Source organism: Nymphalis io, chromosome 10 (genome assembly GCF_905147045.1).
Source record: "Nymphalis io chromosome 10, ilAglIoxx1.1, whole genome shotgun sequence".
Taxonomy (NCBI): domain Eukaryota; kingdom Metazoa; phylum Arthropoda; class Insecta; order Lepidoptera; family Nymphalidae; genus Nymphalis; species Nymphalis io.
Window position 1 is genome coordinate 5,995,292 of NC_065897.1, and position 19,589 is coordinate 6,014,880.

A 19,589-nucleotide genomic window follows, 5' to 3' on the forward strand; every position below is an offset into this window, starting at 1 on the left:
GGGACAGCGTGTGGGCGTTAATGGGCCGGTGAAATATTCGCCACTTATTGACCAGTATGCCGAAAGTACACTCGACATATCTTCTTGCCCTACTCAAACGGTAGTTGAATACTCTTTGTTTAACAGACAAATGTTTGCCAGAATAAGGACGCATGACATTATTCGAAATAGAAAAAGCTCTAAGATTTTTCTAACTCAAGCATATTAAGCACACTTTCAACTGAAGAAGACTTTGATTTTTCGTATTTCGATTGTAATATTTTAAAAACTCTTTTCTCAATAAAAACTAATGTAAACAATTATTGTTTTACTTTACTTACCGGATAGTGAGGCCAATCATTTCCAGAGGCATAACAGGAATTCTCCCCTTGTACGATTATTTCTGAAGATATGGTGAAAATAAACTTAAAAGCTCTTCGAATGAAGATATGCTCATTCTAAAATACTCCAAAAATTTTTTTTCGTCGGTTTTCAAAGCTTTATATTTTTGAAGAAAATAGTTTCCATCGGGATTCATAATAGTAATAAATGGATGAACCCAAAATCTTCTTTGTTTCTTTTTCCTGTATCTCCTAAGCAATAATAAAAGTGCACACTTCTTTTTACGATCCATGTCACGACCTAGTTTTCAATTCAAAATACGTTTAGTACGGTTAACGGTCGTCGAAGGAATGGTCACCCTGGGAGACGCCTTGCCGCACGAAATCGCATCGCAGCAATTCGTGTCGTAATTTTCTGCGTTGCGAATTCGCATCGCGTCGCATCGCAGTTTTGTGTACAAACCCTAAAAAAAATAGCTTTAATTTGAAAGAAGTATTGCAGCTATATTACTGTTCAAGCGTTAATATTAGAAAAATACACGAAATAGCAATACTACCCTGTCGTACATACATAAGGCTCCTAGTCGTAGTCGCTGAGAAAGAATAGGGTCTTACAGGAATTTTTGAAAAGTGTCTCTATTAGATTTTATAATGCTAATAAAACATTACCAAAACCACAAAATATTTATTCAATAAGTTTCATAAATCGTTAAAATTTTACATTTTCAAATTTCGCGCGTAATTTGTCGAAAACGCTGGACGGAGGGGACGCCATATTGCTCTATAGGCAGGATGTCAGTTGGCTGTGTAAAGAAATGTTACGAAATTAATAAAAATAAAAAACGGACGATGATGATATTTTCTTTATCTATCGACTCCATGCTTGATCTCCAGTAGGCGTGGGTATTTGGGCGAGGAGAATACTTCTAGAAATTTAACAATAAATTGGATAACGCTCCACCAAACACGTAGCACGCTCCTCTTGACATCAGCTGGTCTTCTTGTCGTAATGGCGGTCCTGCCACATATGAAGCACTAGCGTTCGGTGTTGTGTTAGAGTACATGAGACTGGCCGATAACTGTTGCTAGGTTACCATTCGTGCCAGATCGTTTACTGTCGTAATCAAATGCGTCAATGTCGCTAAAATACGCTGATCAGTTGACACTTGAGACTGTTTTAGTTTACATAGGCATGACGTAATAGCGTGGCGGCTACTATTTCATGGTATAAAAAAACTGATAATTTTATATTGAATTTTAAAATTTATTATATTTTACGATTGTTTTTTGTCTATCTCAATAATATATTTTTCAATTTTTTTTCATATAGTGTTAAATACCTGCTAACTGTCAACGCAAAATGGAAAGAACCATGCTGCGACTAAAACAAACCGATAGCATCATTGTTATAAGAAACAACACTAAAATATATATATACTATCAAATCAATCAAATCGCTTAAATAGCATTGGATGACACATATTATATAGAATAATTTATAACAGGCACACAAAACACGTAACGGAATGCTACCATAGGAAAAAAGCAATAAAGAAACCGAGAAAAGATAGACCCCTGTCTAGAGGGGACAAAAATGTCCCCTCTGTAGAGGGGACATTTTTGAACAAAGAGTGAACGTAAATGAATGAGAAAGAAAAAGAGATGAGTAGAGGGATTTAGCTGGTGTCTATACTACATAGACAAATACTACATATTTGGTAGATATTATATTTATTATTTTATTTTACCTGATTATTTAATATAATTCAAATAATGAAGTAATATATGTATATGAATTCTATACACTCATAAGAAAATGTTTTATTAATCTTATCAACGAATTTTTAAGTGCAATGAAAACAACATACATGCCTTAAACTGTACTTTTTATTGAATTTAGTTTACGATTTTTAATTTTAATTACATTTAAAATATGAATTGTCTATATAATATTTTAATTGTTAAATCATGATTCATGAAATCGTGATATTGATAATGCATACGATATCATAAAGAAAAAAGATTAAAACCGAGGCATTAAGCAAATAAAATCGATATGGCATAGTGGACGAGAGGATATCAAATGAACATCGCAAATCCATGTTCATTCACAGACTATATTTGTGGCGACTGGCGTGAGCGGCAATGTCTTATATCCCATAAGGTATAATTAAAAATAGCACATGAACGACATGAAATAGAAAACAAATGCATAGTATAAAATGCAAATATTTATAACAATACGACAAAACAAACGTAAACGACAAACGTCGCTAACTAATGAAAGCACATGGTGTGCTACAAGGGAACGTTTTGTGACTAAAATAATCTATGCTATGAATTATTTTGTGGGAAATACAAACAAAAATATAAATTTCAGTGCAGATCCCCAACCTTGAAAAAATATATTTAGTTGTAAAATATGAATAGTATCAAAGTTAATATAAAAGAACCTTTTTTAAGCCAAGTTTGGCGGCATTATTCAAAGTATACAACGTGTACGTATATATTTACTGGTGGTAGGGCTTTGTGCAAGCTCGTGGGTAGGTACCATCCACTCATCAGATATTCTACCGCAAAACACCAGTACTTGGTATTGTTGTGTTCCGGTTTGAAGGGTGAGTGAGCCAGTGGCACTCACAATAACAGGCACAAGGGACATACACTGCCAATGTATATGGGCGTTGGTGACCACTTACCATCAGGTGGCCCATATGCTCGTCCGCCTATACCTATACTATAAGTATTACGATGTATATTATAATAAATAATATTATATTTTAGTCACCAGCATACTATTATAATAAATAATATTATATATTACTCACCAGCAGCGCCGTGAAAGAAATTCGCCCAATCGCACCAATTGAACGGAACTGGTTTAAAAAACTTACTAGACTACATACACATACTAAAAGGTGAAATAAAATAAAATTTTGTAATGGCATTGTTTGTCAGCATTAATACCAGCACTATTTCAAAGATACGAAGATAAGCACCACCGTCTGCAGCCATTTTAGAATTATATTGTTATTGCAATGGCTACGTAAAATTTGAATGAAACTCTACTAAGTATTACGTTTTGAAAGTTCTCCCCTTGAAATTAAATAATAAAAATTTCGACTCAAATTTTTGGATTTGTAATAACTGCCTCGACTAACTCGAGGATTACTAAAATCATATCTTAAAGTACGCCTTATTTATGTGAAACAACGCTTGATTGTTCTAACGAAATCTTAAATATTTAACAATTTTATCCAACTCTACTAAGTAAGTAAAAAAATTAAAACATACCTTTGAATGATGTAATTTTTTTTTTACCTAAAAAACTCGTAAGTACCCAACAGTTATTTCACCCTCAAACATAAATATTTTATACAGCTGCGTTCCGGTTTTGAGTTAAGCAAAAGAGAGATAGAGAAAGCGTCTTAAATTCCATATAATAAAGTACTAGTAAACAATCATTGAACCTTACAAGTTGTAGACACTACTATTGTTAGTTCGGTTAAGCTAAAGGCACAACGCACAAGATGACAGATCTTACACATACAGTTTCATGTTAAAGGTCTACTGATGTCCATTGTCAATCCATTTGCATTCCGTTATCTGTTTACGATAACCACAATCAGCAGCTGCTTAGTTGGACAACTGTCAAGTAATAGGGTGGGGAGAACGACCGATAATTTCATAGTAGAAACGCCTGCGCAACTCAGTGTGCCGCTAATCGCCCCCGCGTTAAGGCGTCTTGCCATCGTCGTGTCGCGTCATCTCTTTGTTTACAACTAACACTAACAATTCTTTGTGTTCTGGAAATGGCAACTCAACTCTTTGTTCTTGTGTAGTTACCCTCTGTGTTCATCAAAGAAATGGCTGTCGACACACAGTCCGACTCACAGGAAACCAACTCGACATCGTTGGTGGAAGACTCTTTAAACATTACCTTCAAAAACATCAGCTACAAAGTTCGACATGGTTTCTTTGCTGGAGGTGAGCGAACCTTTATATAATTGTTAACACTGTTTACTTTCATTCTGTACGATTCGGTAATAATTGATATGTATTTATTTCATTACCGCCTTAATAGTAAAACAGTGTTTGTATTAGTTATCTGAATTTATTATCATACTTTCAATGATAAACGAATTACTAATTAGCACTCGAAAGAAAAGTTGAATATCTGAAGAGGTCTCGAGTAATTAATAAATAAATTTTATATTTAAAAATTTTAATGAACTAGTTTAAATGTATTGTATAATATAATAATAAGCGCGCTCTGTATCTCTAATTTACCTAATAAATATCATGTTATAACCGCCTATCACCTATCACAGTGTCGATGTTTATTAATATGTGTGAGTTTGTGTAATATTTAAGGTGTTGATCCATTACCACAGACTTAAGCCGTTGATTTAGCTTCACTTCATGTTAAAAATATACAAAGTAGCCACTGCAACACGTAAAAAATTATCTATATTAGTCTGGTAGTAATCATCAAATCACTTATGTTACTTAATCATAATTATGTGATAAAAAATGTATTATAAGACGCGCTTACTGTATTTATGTGTATAAAACACTTGAGTTCAATAAATTACGAGTTTACTTATACGAGTTTAAGCAAAATAATATCCGTTATCCTATTCGGACCTGGAAATATATATAGGACTAGCATTCGTAAGGTTTGGTGTCGCATATTCATTACTTTAATAATATAATCAGAAGAACATTGATGAACGAACGATTTAACCTTTTTATCTCTATAAAAGGGAACGACTTTTAACTAAATCGATTGCTTAGAAATTATTTTTGAGTTTTGAGTATTTATCCACTGACAACGTGCGTTAATCTTTTAGTCCCAGTTGTTGCATAACAAACGCCTCGTTTTAACTCTATGAAGAGCGTTGCAATCATATACTGGATTGCCTCAATAGAGTTGTTGAGGGCCTATAGATTTCTATATATATAGCAAGTATTCCGGCTCAGTATTTTATACTAACTTCACGTTAAATCATATTCTTTAACGTATATGATTTTAATCATATATTTGTATCAATTATGATTTTTTGCAAAACAATAATAACATTAACTTAATAATATTCAAATTTACTACCTTCTAAAACAATGTTATTTTTATTGGTTTTTCTAGTTTATCTTTTTTATTAGTTGATCTGTAACAAAAAATCTCATTTCAAAAAATCACTTTTTAACACATCGTTACGAGGCAGCCATACAGATAATTATAATGTGGGGATGTGGAACAGAAAAGGAAGCAATGACATTTTCTTGGGATACACGTGCTTCGCACCGAGTAATGCCAACTTAACGCTTCTCGTACTGATTTTTTGGGCTTCGTCAACGCCAATGTTTTGTTGATTTGAGTTGAATACTCACAGCTTTAAAGTGTTTTAAACCATCGCCTTTTAGACATTTTTTTATAGAATAGGAAGGCGGATGAGCATATGGGCCACCTGATGGTAAGTGGTCACCAAACGCCCTTAGACATTGGCAGTGTAAGAAATGTTAATAATCGCTTACATCGCCAATGCGCCACCAACCTTGGGAACTAAGATTTTATGTCCCTTATGCCTGTAATTACACTGGCTCACTCACCCTTCAAACCGAAACACAACAATATCAAGTATTGCTGTGTTGCGGTAGAATACCTGATGAGTGGGTGGTACCTACCCAGACGAGCTTGCACAAAGCTCTACCACCAGTGCACAGACATAAGACACAGTAAAAACCTTTTCTAACATTGACAACCCTTTGCCCTTCCGTTTTTACACATATGCGCATATGTTAAAAATACATCAAACTATCATTTTTAAAATTGGCTCTAGTAGACGAAAAGAAGGAAATCCCAAAATATGAAACGTCTAAAAATATACATCGAAACGCTTCGTTAAGTGAAGCACATAATTGGAACACCATGGATGTAGCATTACTTGTCCAGTTGTTGAAATTTTTGATATTACCATATTAGTGTAACTTATATGAATAATTATTAATTATTTTAAAAACAAATCTTCAGAAAAGACTTAAAAAGACCCTTAAGTTTAAATCATGACATAAGCTTTTACCTTACTGAAACAATCAAAAATACTGACGTTCCTAATTTAAAAAGTTTGGTAACAACAAAGTTAACTTAATTACAGACAAAAAAAATATGTTTATCAAATTTTCTTGCGTTAATTGAAGTATAAAATCGCGATAAATGAAGCATCGGATGCAATAGACATTGCAGACAAAGATATTGGCCTGAATTAAAAAAAAAACTAGTCTGAGTGTAGTAAAACCGCAAAGATAATGACATATAGCTATATTATATGGTAATAATAATAACGCAATGACGGTTCAAAAGTGCTCGCAAGAGCCTACTTGAACATTTTGATTTTATTTGCTCCTAAAATTTGAATCGATTTGAACCTACAGGGTCAAAAAATAGTGACTATATTAGTCAAATATTTTGCCTTATCAAATGCATATACACGGCTGTAATAAATTGTATCTAATTTATATCATAAGTATTCCAACAAAGTAATTGGGACAAGTGATTCTTACCAAATATATATGTCTGCATTACATTTATATATTTATATACTTAACTAACGAAAATCATCATGACTTTATTACGATAAAGATTTTAGATTTTCTTTAATTAAGTCGAAAAAAACCGTGCATCTTGATAGTTTCCACGGCGTACGCTGCGTGTACTGCGTGTAGCGTGTGTAAAAACAATGTATGGCTGAATTTTTCCTCATGAAAATATCTAAAAAACTTCCACGATAGCATATAGCTATGTAATATCAATCTTTTATAGTTAAAAAATGACAATGGTAATTTAGTTTTAACTAACTTAAGCTGCTAATCATTTTAGAAATATTACGAAGTATTTAAATAAACTCATGCAAAAATACGCAACTGTTATTCGATGCCTTAGCCCTTAGCACTGTACGGGCGAATAAATCGGTCGGCGAAAGTTTATATCTTATTGATTAAAAAATATCACGAACTCCTTATTTTATGCGACAACTGCAGATTTCTTCACGATATTTGCCTTAACTTACCCGTGTTTGAACTCGCAATCTTTGATTGAGATTCACGGATTCTAGCCACTAGGCCATCTCATCTCTGTGCTTTCTCCAGACAATAAACGACTTTGGATATTTCATGAAGTAGAAGACGATCTGAAAACAACATTTTGCAAAGATACATAAATCATTGGCCGATTAAAATTATTATTTGTAAACCAAATCGTTACCTTCTAAATCCGACGCGGATAAAATATATTACATTTGGTTTAAATTTGTATTACCTAGGTACAAGTTTCAAGTTACAAATTAACTAACTTAACAGTTTTTTATAAATTCAAGCTTAAAAAAAATGAGCGCTAGTTACAAAACTATTTATTGCTATCACATAATTTAATAATTAATTAATATTTACGTGCACGCAAAGTTAATTGATAATTAATTGCAAGTACAATTCAAGAATATTTTTGATTACTTAATTTGTATTCTACAACGTAGGATAATACTACAAGCGGACTCATGTCATGACTCGATGTTAATTACTTCATTAAATATTTGCGTATGATATTTTAACAGGCTTCAAAAAAGAAAGGTTCTTTGTTTTCTTGTATAATATTTGATTTAAATTTATTGATTAATAGTCAATTCCTATTTTTTGATAGAATATTTTTTAAAAGATGTCTATTTATAAAACTCAATGAAATGTTGTAGAAGCTGAAAGAAGTAATTTATATAAAATTAACACTTCCCAATTGTCAATACGGAGAAAACATTCTAACATTACATTGATAAGAGACGATCAAATATCACACATAAATGATTTCATGTTACATACTAAAACAGTATTTTTATTCAAATGATTTATTGATTATCGCGGTAAATGCGTGTTAAACAAAAAAAAGAAATTATCCTACAATCACTCCGTTTTCCTTATTGGTCAAATAATGTTCTTTAAATTGCAAAAACTCTAGTTACAAATTTTATTGCTCAAATATTTTAGGTATAATTGCGAAGATAATCACCAAAGCGTTAAACGCCATTTTAATTTATGAAGAGAGTTTTTGTTAATAAGTCTGTTATTACAGCAAAAATGGTATGGAGTAATTAATTTGTATTAATAAATATGTAAATTATTTGCGCACCACCTTTTCTTTCTTGATGGTACTATACCAGGTACAAGCATCAGCCGCAACGTTACAGTTTCAACACAGCATAGGAACACAGGACAAAGGAAGAAGTATTAATTTTTTTAAAAATAATAAAAAATTTAATGACCATAGTGAACGAACCTCAAAAGTGTACCAACAACGGCTTGCTATACACCCTAATCAATTGACAACCCAATTTAAAAGCCAAAAATGATTATCTTTTATATGTATATGATGTACTGTAGCTGCATGAGAGAGTGTAGCACCGTCATAATACGAATTTCCTCAAAGGTTGACTCATCAGACCAACTATCGCACCACTAATTGGCTTATAGTCCAAGGACTGATATCTTTTTTCACATAGGAGAAATCTTCGAAAGATCAATTCTTTGATATAGGATACGTGGGATTCAAATTATTTTTTTTTTACGCATTTCGGTGCTTCTGCTTGTTGTGTTCTCAGCATATATGTCACAGCTATTCAAAGGAAATGAGGCTTATCTTAAGCCCTACCCATGAGTTGATCCAGAACCAGAGTTGTTTCGATCTTAACCTCCGCGACAGTGTTCCGCACGTGCTCGATGGAGCTCGCATCAGTTGTGTTGTAAGAGGCGAGGCCATTCCGAATACAGACCTTTTCTGGCCCGTTGAAAGTTACATACAAGGTTTCTTGACGTATTCACGGCTTAAAACGGCCTGGGTTTGGAGGGCCGAGACAAGGTCTCTGCCGAGTAGGCACATTACTGTTCTTCCAAACATTTTGAAACTATAACTGTTTAAGTTATTAGTAGGCGAAGAGAACATGATATTGTTATGGGGTGAGGATAAATTACTCCCTCGGACGTATTTCCAAAAACGATGTCACGAGAAAATTACTGACGTGTGCCTAAAAATTTGATTACCATATATAATATGATTGAAAAAAAAATACTGGTAATTAAGAAATAGACAATCTTTGACGTTACAAATATAATGGAATTACTATAATAGAAATCATTAATAACGATAGTTATAGTGGAATCATTACGCACTAAATAGTTTACATAGTGATAAACATTGTTTTGTATGACAAACCACGCGATCTATTTTATGAGTCCATTGTTAATGATTTTGACGTTGTATCGAAGTCATTCTGTGAGTATATTCTGAATCGTAAATAAAGCTACATCGATCTATTCGTACCTTATTAACTTTACTGTAAGAAATTATTGTTTGTTGTATTAAAATTGATTTGGTCTGTGAAACAACAAATCAATAGCTTAAAAGCAAAATTACCTTAAAATTCCTGTACGAAAAGACACTTGACTATCAAACTGACCGATTGTCAACGTCTAGCTTAAGCTAAGCTAAGCTTGTCTCTTATAAGAAACAAAGAATTGGAGTCAGACATTAGACTCACTGAGACAAATAAATATTCTTATAAGTAAACACATTGGGAGATTACCAAGAATATATTTCGAAAACGTAAATAGTAAGCCCTAATCAAATTTTCTTTTAAACTGTTTTTTATATATTAACTTATTTATATTTTAACTAATCAACTGCTTCATTGAAATAGACAGAAACTTGCGTATCTAGTTCAACTAACTATCACTGATGTATACGAGGAGAACATTAAATATTATAAATCAACAACGAACCTTTTATTATAATATTAAAAACAGATAAATATTAAATATTAAAATTATTGCTGATAACAGTTTTCCTGGAGGACTGTTTGGCTGACTGTGTGGGTTGTCCCCACACTACATACGACCCACTAATCAGTTATTCGATTGTGTTGTTCTAGTTTTACATCTGAGACGAAAAGGTGAGTGAGCCAGTATAATTTAAAAATCAAGGTTCATTACGTACATCCTACAGTTAGTAGTGCGTTTTTGTTGTCGATAGTTCTTCCAACGCTAATCTCTATGTCGGAAAAGACCACATCATGTCCGTAAATCTGTTTACTATAAAAAAAAATATTTTTTCTATTGTAATGTCCAACGAAATTAAGTCACTGACTTTCAAATAAAGTAAAAGAGAAAAGCATTATTCATCAAGGCTTACAAATTACATTGAAAACGAAAAAATAAACAACCGTGATAATTAATGTAATGAAACGTGGTCAGTGAGTGCATTCAGTGCGAATGTACTGACTTAGGGTTTCCACTTTGTTGACAACAAATAATATTATCATTAAAAGAACTAAAAACTCTGCCAAAATGAATTGATATTCAAATAAGGTTGTTTATTTAATTTTATTTAATATTATATACAACAACTTGCTTAACTATAAAATTAGTGTCAATGATAAAATTAGTAAAATGTAGATATAGAATAGGTAGGATTATGACTTTTTAGAATCATTTCAAAGACAATTCAATCACACATTATTGTCATATTACTATCGATTAACTCGGTACACGTCCATGCATTCTTATAATCTGCAAATATTTACACCGGTTTGGAATGTAGATTCTACCGATAAGACCGGTTCTTCCAGAAACTCGGTACATATTCTTTTCCACTAATTACATTACATGAATATATTAATTAAATACAATTAACTTATTTAAGCTATCCTGCATTAAACTCAACAAATACTACCGAACTCTACCCTTTATGAACATCTATATACTTTTTGGAGTGGACTGATAAGCCTTATTTATTAATTATTACTGTTATCTTGTAATGTAAATTCTTCCTATTGGGTATACCACGTAAAAAACGTATCTCATACTTTAAGGTATAATGTACATAGAAATGCGCGTTTTTAAAACGAAAAAAATCTCTACTTGATATATTACCGAAAACAAACTATGTAACAAAATTTAACTTTCCAGAAATATCTCGATATTAGACAATTATTGACTCTTATACATATGCTGAATTATTATGTATTTATCATATACATAAATCGCGGTAATCTTGGTTCCACATGGATTCAGTTTTCACAATTTTAATTTTATATCATATAAGATTTTTACAAGAATCAATCTGTATGAAAGGATACATAATTATGAGAGTATGAGAACAAATGCTTAATCATTTCCCCTTGCCCATTCTTGCCCATCATGTTAACGCTAATCAGATCGGATGCGAGTATACACAGATAGACAATCCGAGGCATGAACGCAGACCCAAGTTCGTTTAGGTCGTTTTTTTAGGTCCTTATTATACTAGTACAAAAACTTTTCAACCTTAGTTTATATGAATAAATATTAAAAATAAAATAAGTTAAATAAAAAGTAGCTGTAAGTTTTTTATAGTATGCTTTAATAATTTTGCTATTAAATATGCTTTAAGGCATTATTTTCATTATTTCTTACTTAAAACAAAAGAATAAATATAATTTGTGTAAAACGACAAAAAAACACATAATTCGTAAACAAAATTATTTTAAAAAATAACATAAAAACGATTAAAAAAAACAGCACAAGAAATAAAATATTGTTTTTGTCTCGTGTTAACTACGTAATTATTCTTATTCGGTATTCTGACATTTATCTGATAAGGAGTTTCGTGTTATTTATTTAGTTTTTGCCTTAAATGTCTTGTGGATGATGTAATGAAAGGCAATTGAGTATAGATATATGTATTGTAATATAATTTACAATATTTAATTGTTACGACGATATTACAGTGCGATGTTAGAATGGCGACTGGTGACAGGACATATAATAATGTATTAATTGACAATGTAGCATATCGAATATCGACTTGTTTCTAGGTGCCATTATGGACAGTGATTTTTGCTTACATTAATAAAAGATAATACGTAGGCACAAGTTCAATTTGGCCACGATTTAAGCGATTAGCCATTTTTGGAGGTTTCAGTGAGGCATTTACTTGTGGCCATTGAAAATAAAATAAATCAGCGAGTAATGCCTAATTACTATCTAGTGTTTACGTTTTGTTAGTTAAATATAGATGCTGCAATAATTTTAATCGAAATGCACCACATAATTCAAAATATTTCGACTCCCTAAATCCCGGGCTACGTAAGAATAGTAAAGAAGTACTAACTTATTTAACCCTTTTCCATAAAAAAAATGCTATCTTTCGAGCAAATCAGATAAAACAACTATGTAGGATGCCCATTAAACCAGGGAAACCGGAACTTTAAACAAGTATGTAATTTTGATAATAAAGTTAATAAAAATTTCGTATAGAAATACCAAGCTGACGTAAAATAATATTTGTCAATTATAAATAATATTCAATTTGTTTGATAAGTCGAATATTGCATTGTTTACTAAAATAACAGTAGGATGATAAAATGATAATATGCAACTGTTTTTCTCGTCCCAACAATACAGTAAGTTATAGGATAAATTTCAGAATCACTATTACTTGAATTGTCCTTGAATTTTTAAAGTACAGTAACAGTACAGTAACAGCCTGTGAATGTCCCACTGCTGGGCTAAGGCCTCCTCTCCCTTTTTGAGGAGAAGGTATGAAGCTTATTCCAAAACGCTGCTACAATGCGGGTTGGTGGAATACACATGTGGCAGAATTTCAGTGAAATTAGATACATGCGGGTTTCCTCACGATGTTTTCCTTCACCGTATAGCACGAGATGATTTATAATCACAAATTAAGCGGTGTTTACCCAGGTTTGAACCCACGATCATTGGTTAAGATTCACGCATTCTTACCACTGGGCCATCTGGGCTTAATTTTTAAAATAATTTTTCAAATTAATGTCATAAGATGTATATTCGTAAGATAGATGGAGGCATTTCATTAAACATTTAAAATAAGTAATCAATTGCAATTTATTTTCATGATAATTAAGTACACTATGTATTAAATTCTAAACATTTTCCTGATTTATAGGACGCAAGACAATTCTTAACGAAGTCAGTGGACAATTCAACGCGGGTGATCTAAGTGTCATCATTGGTCAGTCCGGTGCAGGAAAGAGCTCTCTAATGGATATATTAGCAGGATATACGTAAGTACATTTCATTACTTTATAACAAAGTTATAATAATTGGTATCCAGTTTTTTTTTAATAATCCTATTTTTATAATAAATTATAAAAAATGAACATTAATGTGTTTATATGACATCGTTAGTAATGTAGAGCCTTCGTACGGGAACATGTATACAGAATAATCTACTTTTTAATATAAAATATACGTTACTAATTCGTGGATTAGCGTTCGATCCTCTTTAATCAATTTTAATATATTTATAATTAAGTACTTTGATTGCTAACAACAGTCATGATTGTATGTAGTTTGACTATAAGTTGACCTCTTAGACTACAGTACTATATATTAGACTGCAATATTACTTAATGTGGAAATAAAATGTATATATATATGTATAGTGAAATATATATTGCCATTAGACCAATTTTTGCGCAAATTTTGATTAAAATAAAATAATATGTCTTATGTAGATAATATTATATAACTGTTACAAACCAAAAAAAGTATTTATATCTATTAAATTAAATCTACATGTTTACCGTCGTTCATGAATCATAAATTTAGGTGCAATTAATTAAATACGGTTGAAGTAGTTTTGAATATAATATATCTTTAATCGTGATCACATAAATTTAACATTAGTCTAGAAAGACTAAACTTACGGCAATGTCATCCTACGCAACCTGGGTTTTTAATTTGCAGCGACTATCTAACATAATAATAAGATTTAAAACGACTTTTTTTACATAAGTCTCGTTTTTTATATCGTTATTATCTCGCATGTAATAACGTCTCGTTTTTTTAATATCATATTATCTCGACTTCGCGACAACGTTTTCTAATGACGCTTAAAATATTTATCATTCGACTGATATATTTTGATATTGTTATCGCAACTATTAAGTAAATAAGGCTGAATTTGAATTTTATGCAGGTGCACAATATTAGTCACAGTATCATCTTATAAATTCACAATTTATATAAAGATTATATACGAGTATATTTATAACTTTTGAAACTATGATGTGAGACATATATTTGTGTTTAAGACCGACTCGTATGCCGTAACTACTAAGGGCATGACATTCTCTTATATGCCATCTTGATCACATTCCTTGATCTCCACTTCCTTGTGTGTATATCCTTCATTACTATATATTATTATAAAAATATATTTATTTCATTAACGATACTCTATGATTTTATCATCCTCACTTTATTTATTTTAGTTTAATGTTTTGATTATTTCAATAACCATTAATTTTAATGTTCACATCTAGTATTGTATTAAAAATCATGCAATCAATGCACTAACAAAAAATATGCTTGTTCAGCTTACTACAGATTACTCTTTCTGTCATTATTCATTTGACATTCGATAAAAAAAAACACATGATTGTTTAACCAATGTTAATACATATAATGCTTATTTAAAAATACAGTTTAACACTATCTAATATTAATTTATTTAATAACAAATCAGTTGACCATTTAGCCTATTTATAATAGAAAATTTATAGATTACAAATTATTCAATTATTATGATTTATAAAACATTAATATAAGACTGTAAATAATAGCTTAAAGGTTTATTTAGTTCTAAAATAAAAATCTTATCTATGGAACTGTATAACAAGCTGTTTTTAAATGAGCGATATTGATTATTTAACATATCATTGCTGGATATCTCCTGTAAAAGATAAGGCTTGAAGGTCGCTTCTCGTTTTCGAAGACTCGGCAACAAGATGTTTTCACCAATGGTCCTTAGCCCACAAATGCAAAGCAAAATGCTTGATTGGTCGTTGGATGAATCCAATCTATCATTATTTTTATTACAAAATAAAATAATATAAAACCTCAAACAAATAAATCTTGAGTTAATTTTGCTATTACACCTCGAATAATATTAATTTAAAGTCGTCGATACTTTAATCTTTTGTTCCTCAATATATGCGAAGCAATAGAAACTCTGACCAACACACATACATACCTATCAAAAATACATACATACACGCAAGTACGTGCTTACACACATACACAGTGGACGCATGTGTAATGTGTATATACATTATTAATATGCATAGACATCCTTCTAATAACACAGACGTCTCTGTAGGAGTTTTCGTGAATATACATATACTTCTTTCTTAAAGTCACGTAAAAGTGCTATAATATTTATGCTTAGCAACAATTGATAATTGTTTCACTTGACAATATATATATATATATATATATATATAATATATATATATATATATATATATATATATCAATCGATCTTAACGATTATAACAATAAATCAAATGATTTATATCCTGCAACAATTAAATTGTAACTACTTCATTTATTTCTTTTTATATTCAAATATTACATTATGAATAAATTATAAGTGATTAGAATATTAAATTGAAGTAAATTAACAACCTGTAAATTTCCTATTGCTGAGCATGAAGCTCCTCTCCTCTTGGGGAGATTGGTGTAGGAAGGTTAGGAGCTTATTCAATCATATTTATCCGACACATGCTGAGTTTATCACGAGGTTTTTCACGTAATCATCGGTTGAGGTCTAAGTGCTAATCACTGGACCAATTCAACTCGCATTGTTTATAATATTATGAGGAACTAAATTCTTTCAACTAACGCTATGCATCAGATTATGTTACACATGTTTCGGGAAGACCCCAATTAAGTCATCAACAGATAGACGAGTCCGTACCATGACGAAAAAAAAACTGTAGTATTCTTGAAACTTATCGTACATTCCTAGATAATAAACTACTTGATTGTAAATCGAAAGGAGTGTAATAAATCGAAAGACGTCGTGATATAATATGTTTTATAGAATATTAATCTGAGCATACATATATAACACTGTATTGCAAAACTTATTTTTTAATCATTTTAACGGAATAAATTATTTCAAAATTTTAATTTATAACACACGCTACTATAAATATTATTTCGTTTTTAATTAATAACAGAATATGAAATGGTCTTTGTGCGTGTCATGAGTCATAATAATAATCAGTAATCAGAGATCGAATTACTGTCTTTAATCCTTTATGCATGTACTCGAAAACATTAACGATTTTTAAACTTGTAACTACTAATACCCAATCACATAGTTAGTAACTTTACGATTATTTTTATATGCAAAATTAAATATTATTGAATGTTTTCTGAGATCGTAAATGTGTATACATTGTCCACCAACAATAAGTCTTTGGTTAAATATAATTACACGTAAGTGTAACACCGACAACTATCAACTCTTGGATGATATTGAAAATTTTCTCAAGTAAACTAGATAGCTTTGTTCACCCGAGCTGATATTCGAACTCGAGAATGTTCTGCCACCATAGAATTAGCCAATCTAAACCCCTTAAGATAGTATTTATAGCGGATAACTAAAATAAGAATATATTTGGCATCTATTCGAGTCCTTGAAATTCTTAAACCGATCGATATCAGCTGCGGATGCACACGATTATTGTATTAAAACCGTTTCTGACCGATGTTATATTTACCACAGAATTAGAGTCCAGGCCAGTCAAAGTCAAAGTCAAAAATCTTTATTCAATATAGAAGCGTTACACTTGCATATTGATTGGCATAAATCTACCACCGGTTCGGAAACATCTCAGACCTGAGAAGAACCGGCGAAAGAAACTCAGCGGGGTTTTTTTTTAAATCTCATTCCTTGACAAGAAGTGCAATACATATACAACACTAGCCAAATTATATATACCTTTTTTTAATTTGAGATAACCTGCAGGCGATCGTTTCATTCCCAGGGTGTGCAATTATTTAAAAAGTCATCGGATGTGTAATATCCTTTAGCACACAAGCGTTCCTTAACGATTCTTTTAAATTTCACAATTGGACATTTTTGAACGTTTTCTGAGATCCTGTTGTAAAAGCGTACACTTTGTCCCATAAAAGACTTATACTTAGACGAGTAAAAAGTAATTAGGTTTGTCTGTCAACAAATTCTCAATAGCACTCTGAAATTTAATGAGTAGGTCTACCATCTATGGCTTGTAAAAAGCTCTACTATTAAGTTTTCACACACTCGAACAATATATTAAACCATCGTAGTTAGCTCCGTTGGCGACCGCGGCCGAAATTGCTAAGCAAGACATCATCATAATTATTAAAATTATAATATTTTTTTAACTTTATATAGAAGTACTATGCACACTCTTTCTAATTGTTTTACTAAACAATTATAGATAACGTTATTACCATATCATATCTATCTATCTATTTATCTTATATATAACAGGATGATATTGATCACGTGGGTGATATGGATCTCCAAACAGCTCCAAGTCCCCTGCACGAAAGCGTTCAGCAAACCTCAAGTGTCCGATGTCAAACCACTGACAACTCATTATTTTTATATATTATCTTTCTTACTTAAATGCCAAAGTCTAAGGGCGTTTGGTGACCACTTACCATCAGGTGGCCCATATGCTCGTCCACCTTCCTATTCTATAAAAAAAAAAAAATCATTAACTGTCAAGTCGGCACTCTGAATTCCTGTATCGACCTCACTCAAGCGTACTACTTGACGTTTCCTAGAACCGCTTATACTACTGTGTATTGTATAAAAAAGGTAGTGGACTGTGTATTGTATAAAAAAGTGTGAATACACTTTACTACATTTCTGTTTGTTGAAGCAAAGATTGTATGTTGAAAAGTTTATTTCTCGCTCGGATTTCTGCTATTGCCCGATTCGACTCGATTCTTCTATTCCTTTACGTTAATATTGACTGCCTCGTTGGTCTAGTGGCTTGATATAAGGCCGCAGACCCGGAGGTCCTGGGTTCAATCCCCACGTCGGGCCAATAAAAAGTTATTGGGTGTTTCTATCAGAAAAATTCTCAGTAGTAGCCCGGAGTCTTGAAGTTAGAAGAGTGTACACTCCCGTGCCTCGGAAAGCACGTAAAGCCGTTGGTCCTGCGCCTGAACTCTTTCCGGTCGTGTCGGATTGCCGTCCCATCTGATTATGAGAGTTAGGGAAAAGAGAGTGCACCTGTGTTTGCGCACACACTTGTGCATTATAATATCTCCTGCGTAGTTGGCTAATCTCTCTTGAGATAATATATATTATAATAATGTCCTCCAGACCGATTTCGGCCACGGCGGAAAATAACATATATATATGTTGCACTACTTTACCTCATATTTATACAATAAATAGATATCTATATCATTCCACATTAATATAAAAAAGCTTTGTACGTAAATATGCGCTGTTCTCAGTAACCAGTCCGTTTTATACATGTATTATTTTCCTTACATGGTCTGCTTATACAGTTTATAATATCACATATGTAACGTATACGTAACATCCATAAGCGATATAGGGAATTGTAGAAAATATGCATATGTATAATCCATTCATTCGCTACGCTATCCAAGTGGGCTAAAAAGTAATATTTAATGCAGGTAATACCGCGCAGAACAGTTAGTTACATAAACGCGGGTCTCTTTATTACTCACCCGTGAAATGTTGACAACCGACTTATGGTGATATACTATTTTGATGCGTGTGCACTTGAAATATTATAATTATAATGGTCAATGTCGCATATCACTTTCTGACAATTCGTTATATTGGCATTTTATAGCCAACAAATTACTGGAGATTCAAAATCGTGATTCGACGAATCCATTACACGAATTCACGCAGCTATTTAGTATAATTTAGCTATTTTTGATTTTTTTTTATATGAGCTAGATATGTCGTTGACATTGCTTAATTGGGCTAAGACTTCACACTCTTATGCCCTGCGTTTGCCGAGAAGTGTCGCACTGGATTATTAGACGACACCGGGGTTGCATCGCAATCTGCGCGCAGCAATTATACAAAAAAGTATTTAAAAAATATTATCAAGGTTCACTTGGTGTTGAATTATTCAATATATTGATATCAATAAAAAACTCTTGCGATAGATAGCTTCGGAGCAAATAGAGAACAATTAAGAATCACTAAAACTATCATTTCTTATAGTATAAAAAAACGATACGAAAAGGAAATACAATAAATTGTGTAAATAAACATATGTATTTCAGAAGGTTTTTCGAGAACAATAATTACCAGGAAAAAAGATTTTAATGCAACTCACTTTACATATAAAAATATAATATGAAACGGTAAAT

The 19,589-nt window shown here is 31.8% G+C and overlaps 1 protein-coding gene across 1 annotated transcript in view; it reads left to right on the forward strand.

Annotated features, from left to right (window-relative positions):
- Nucleotides 1–4,044: 4,044 nt before the first annotated feature.
- The window catches only part of LOC126771264 (ATP-binding cassette sub-family G member 1-like), a 38,406-nt gene continuing 22,861 nt past the window's right edge, over nt 4,045–19,589 (forward strand). Inside the window, exons 1-2 of the mRNA XM_050491054.1 lie at nt 4,045–4,307; nt 13,321–13,438. Of these exons, the coding sequence (XP_050347011.1) occupies nt 4,187–4,307; nt 13,321–13,438 (239 nt within the window). The 5' untranslated portion in view covers nt 4,045–4,186. The remainder of the gene's footprint in view (nt 4,308–13,320; nt 13,439–19,589) is intronic.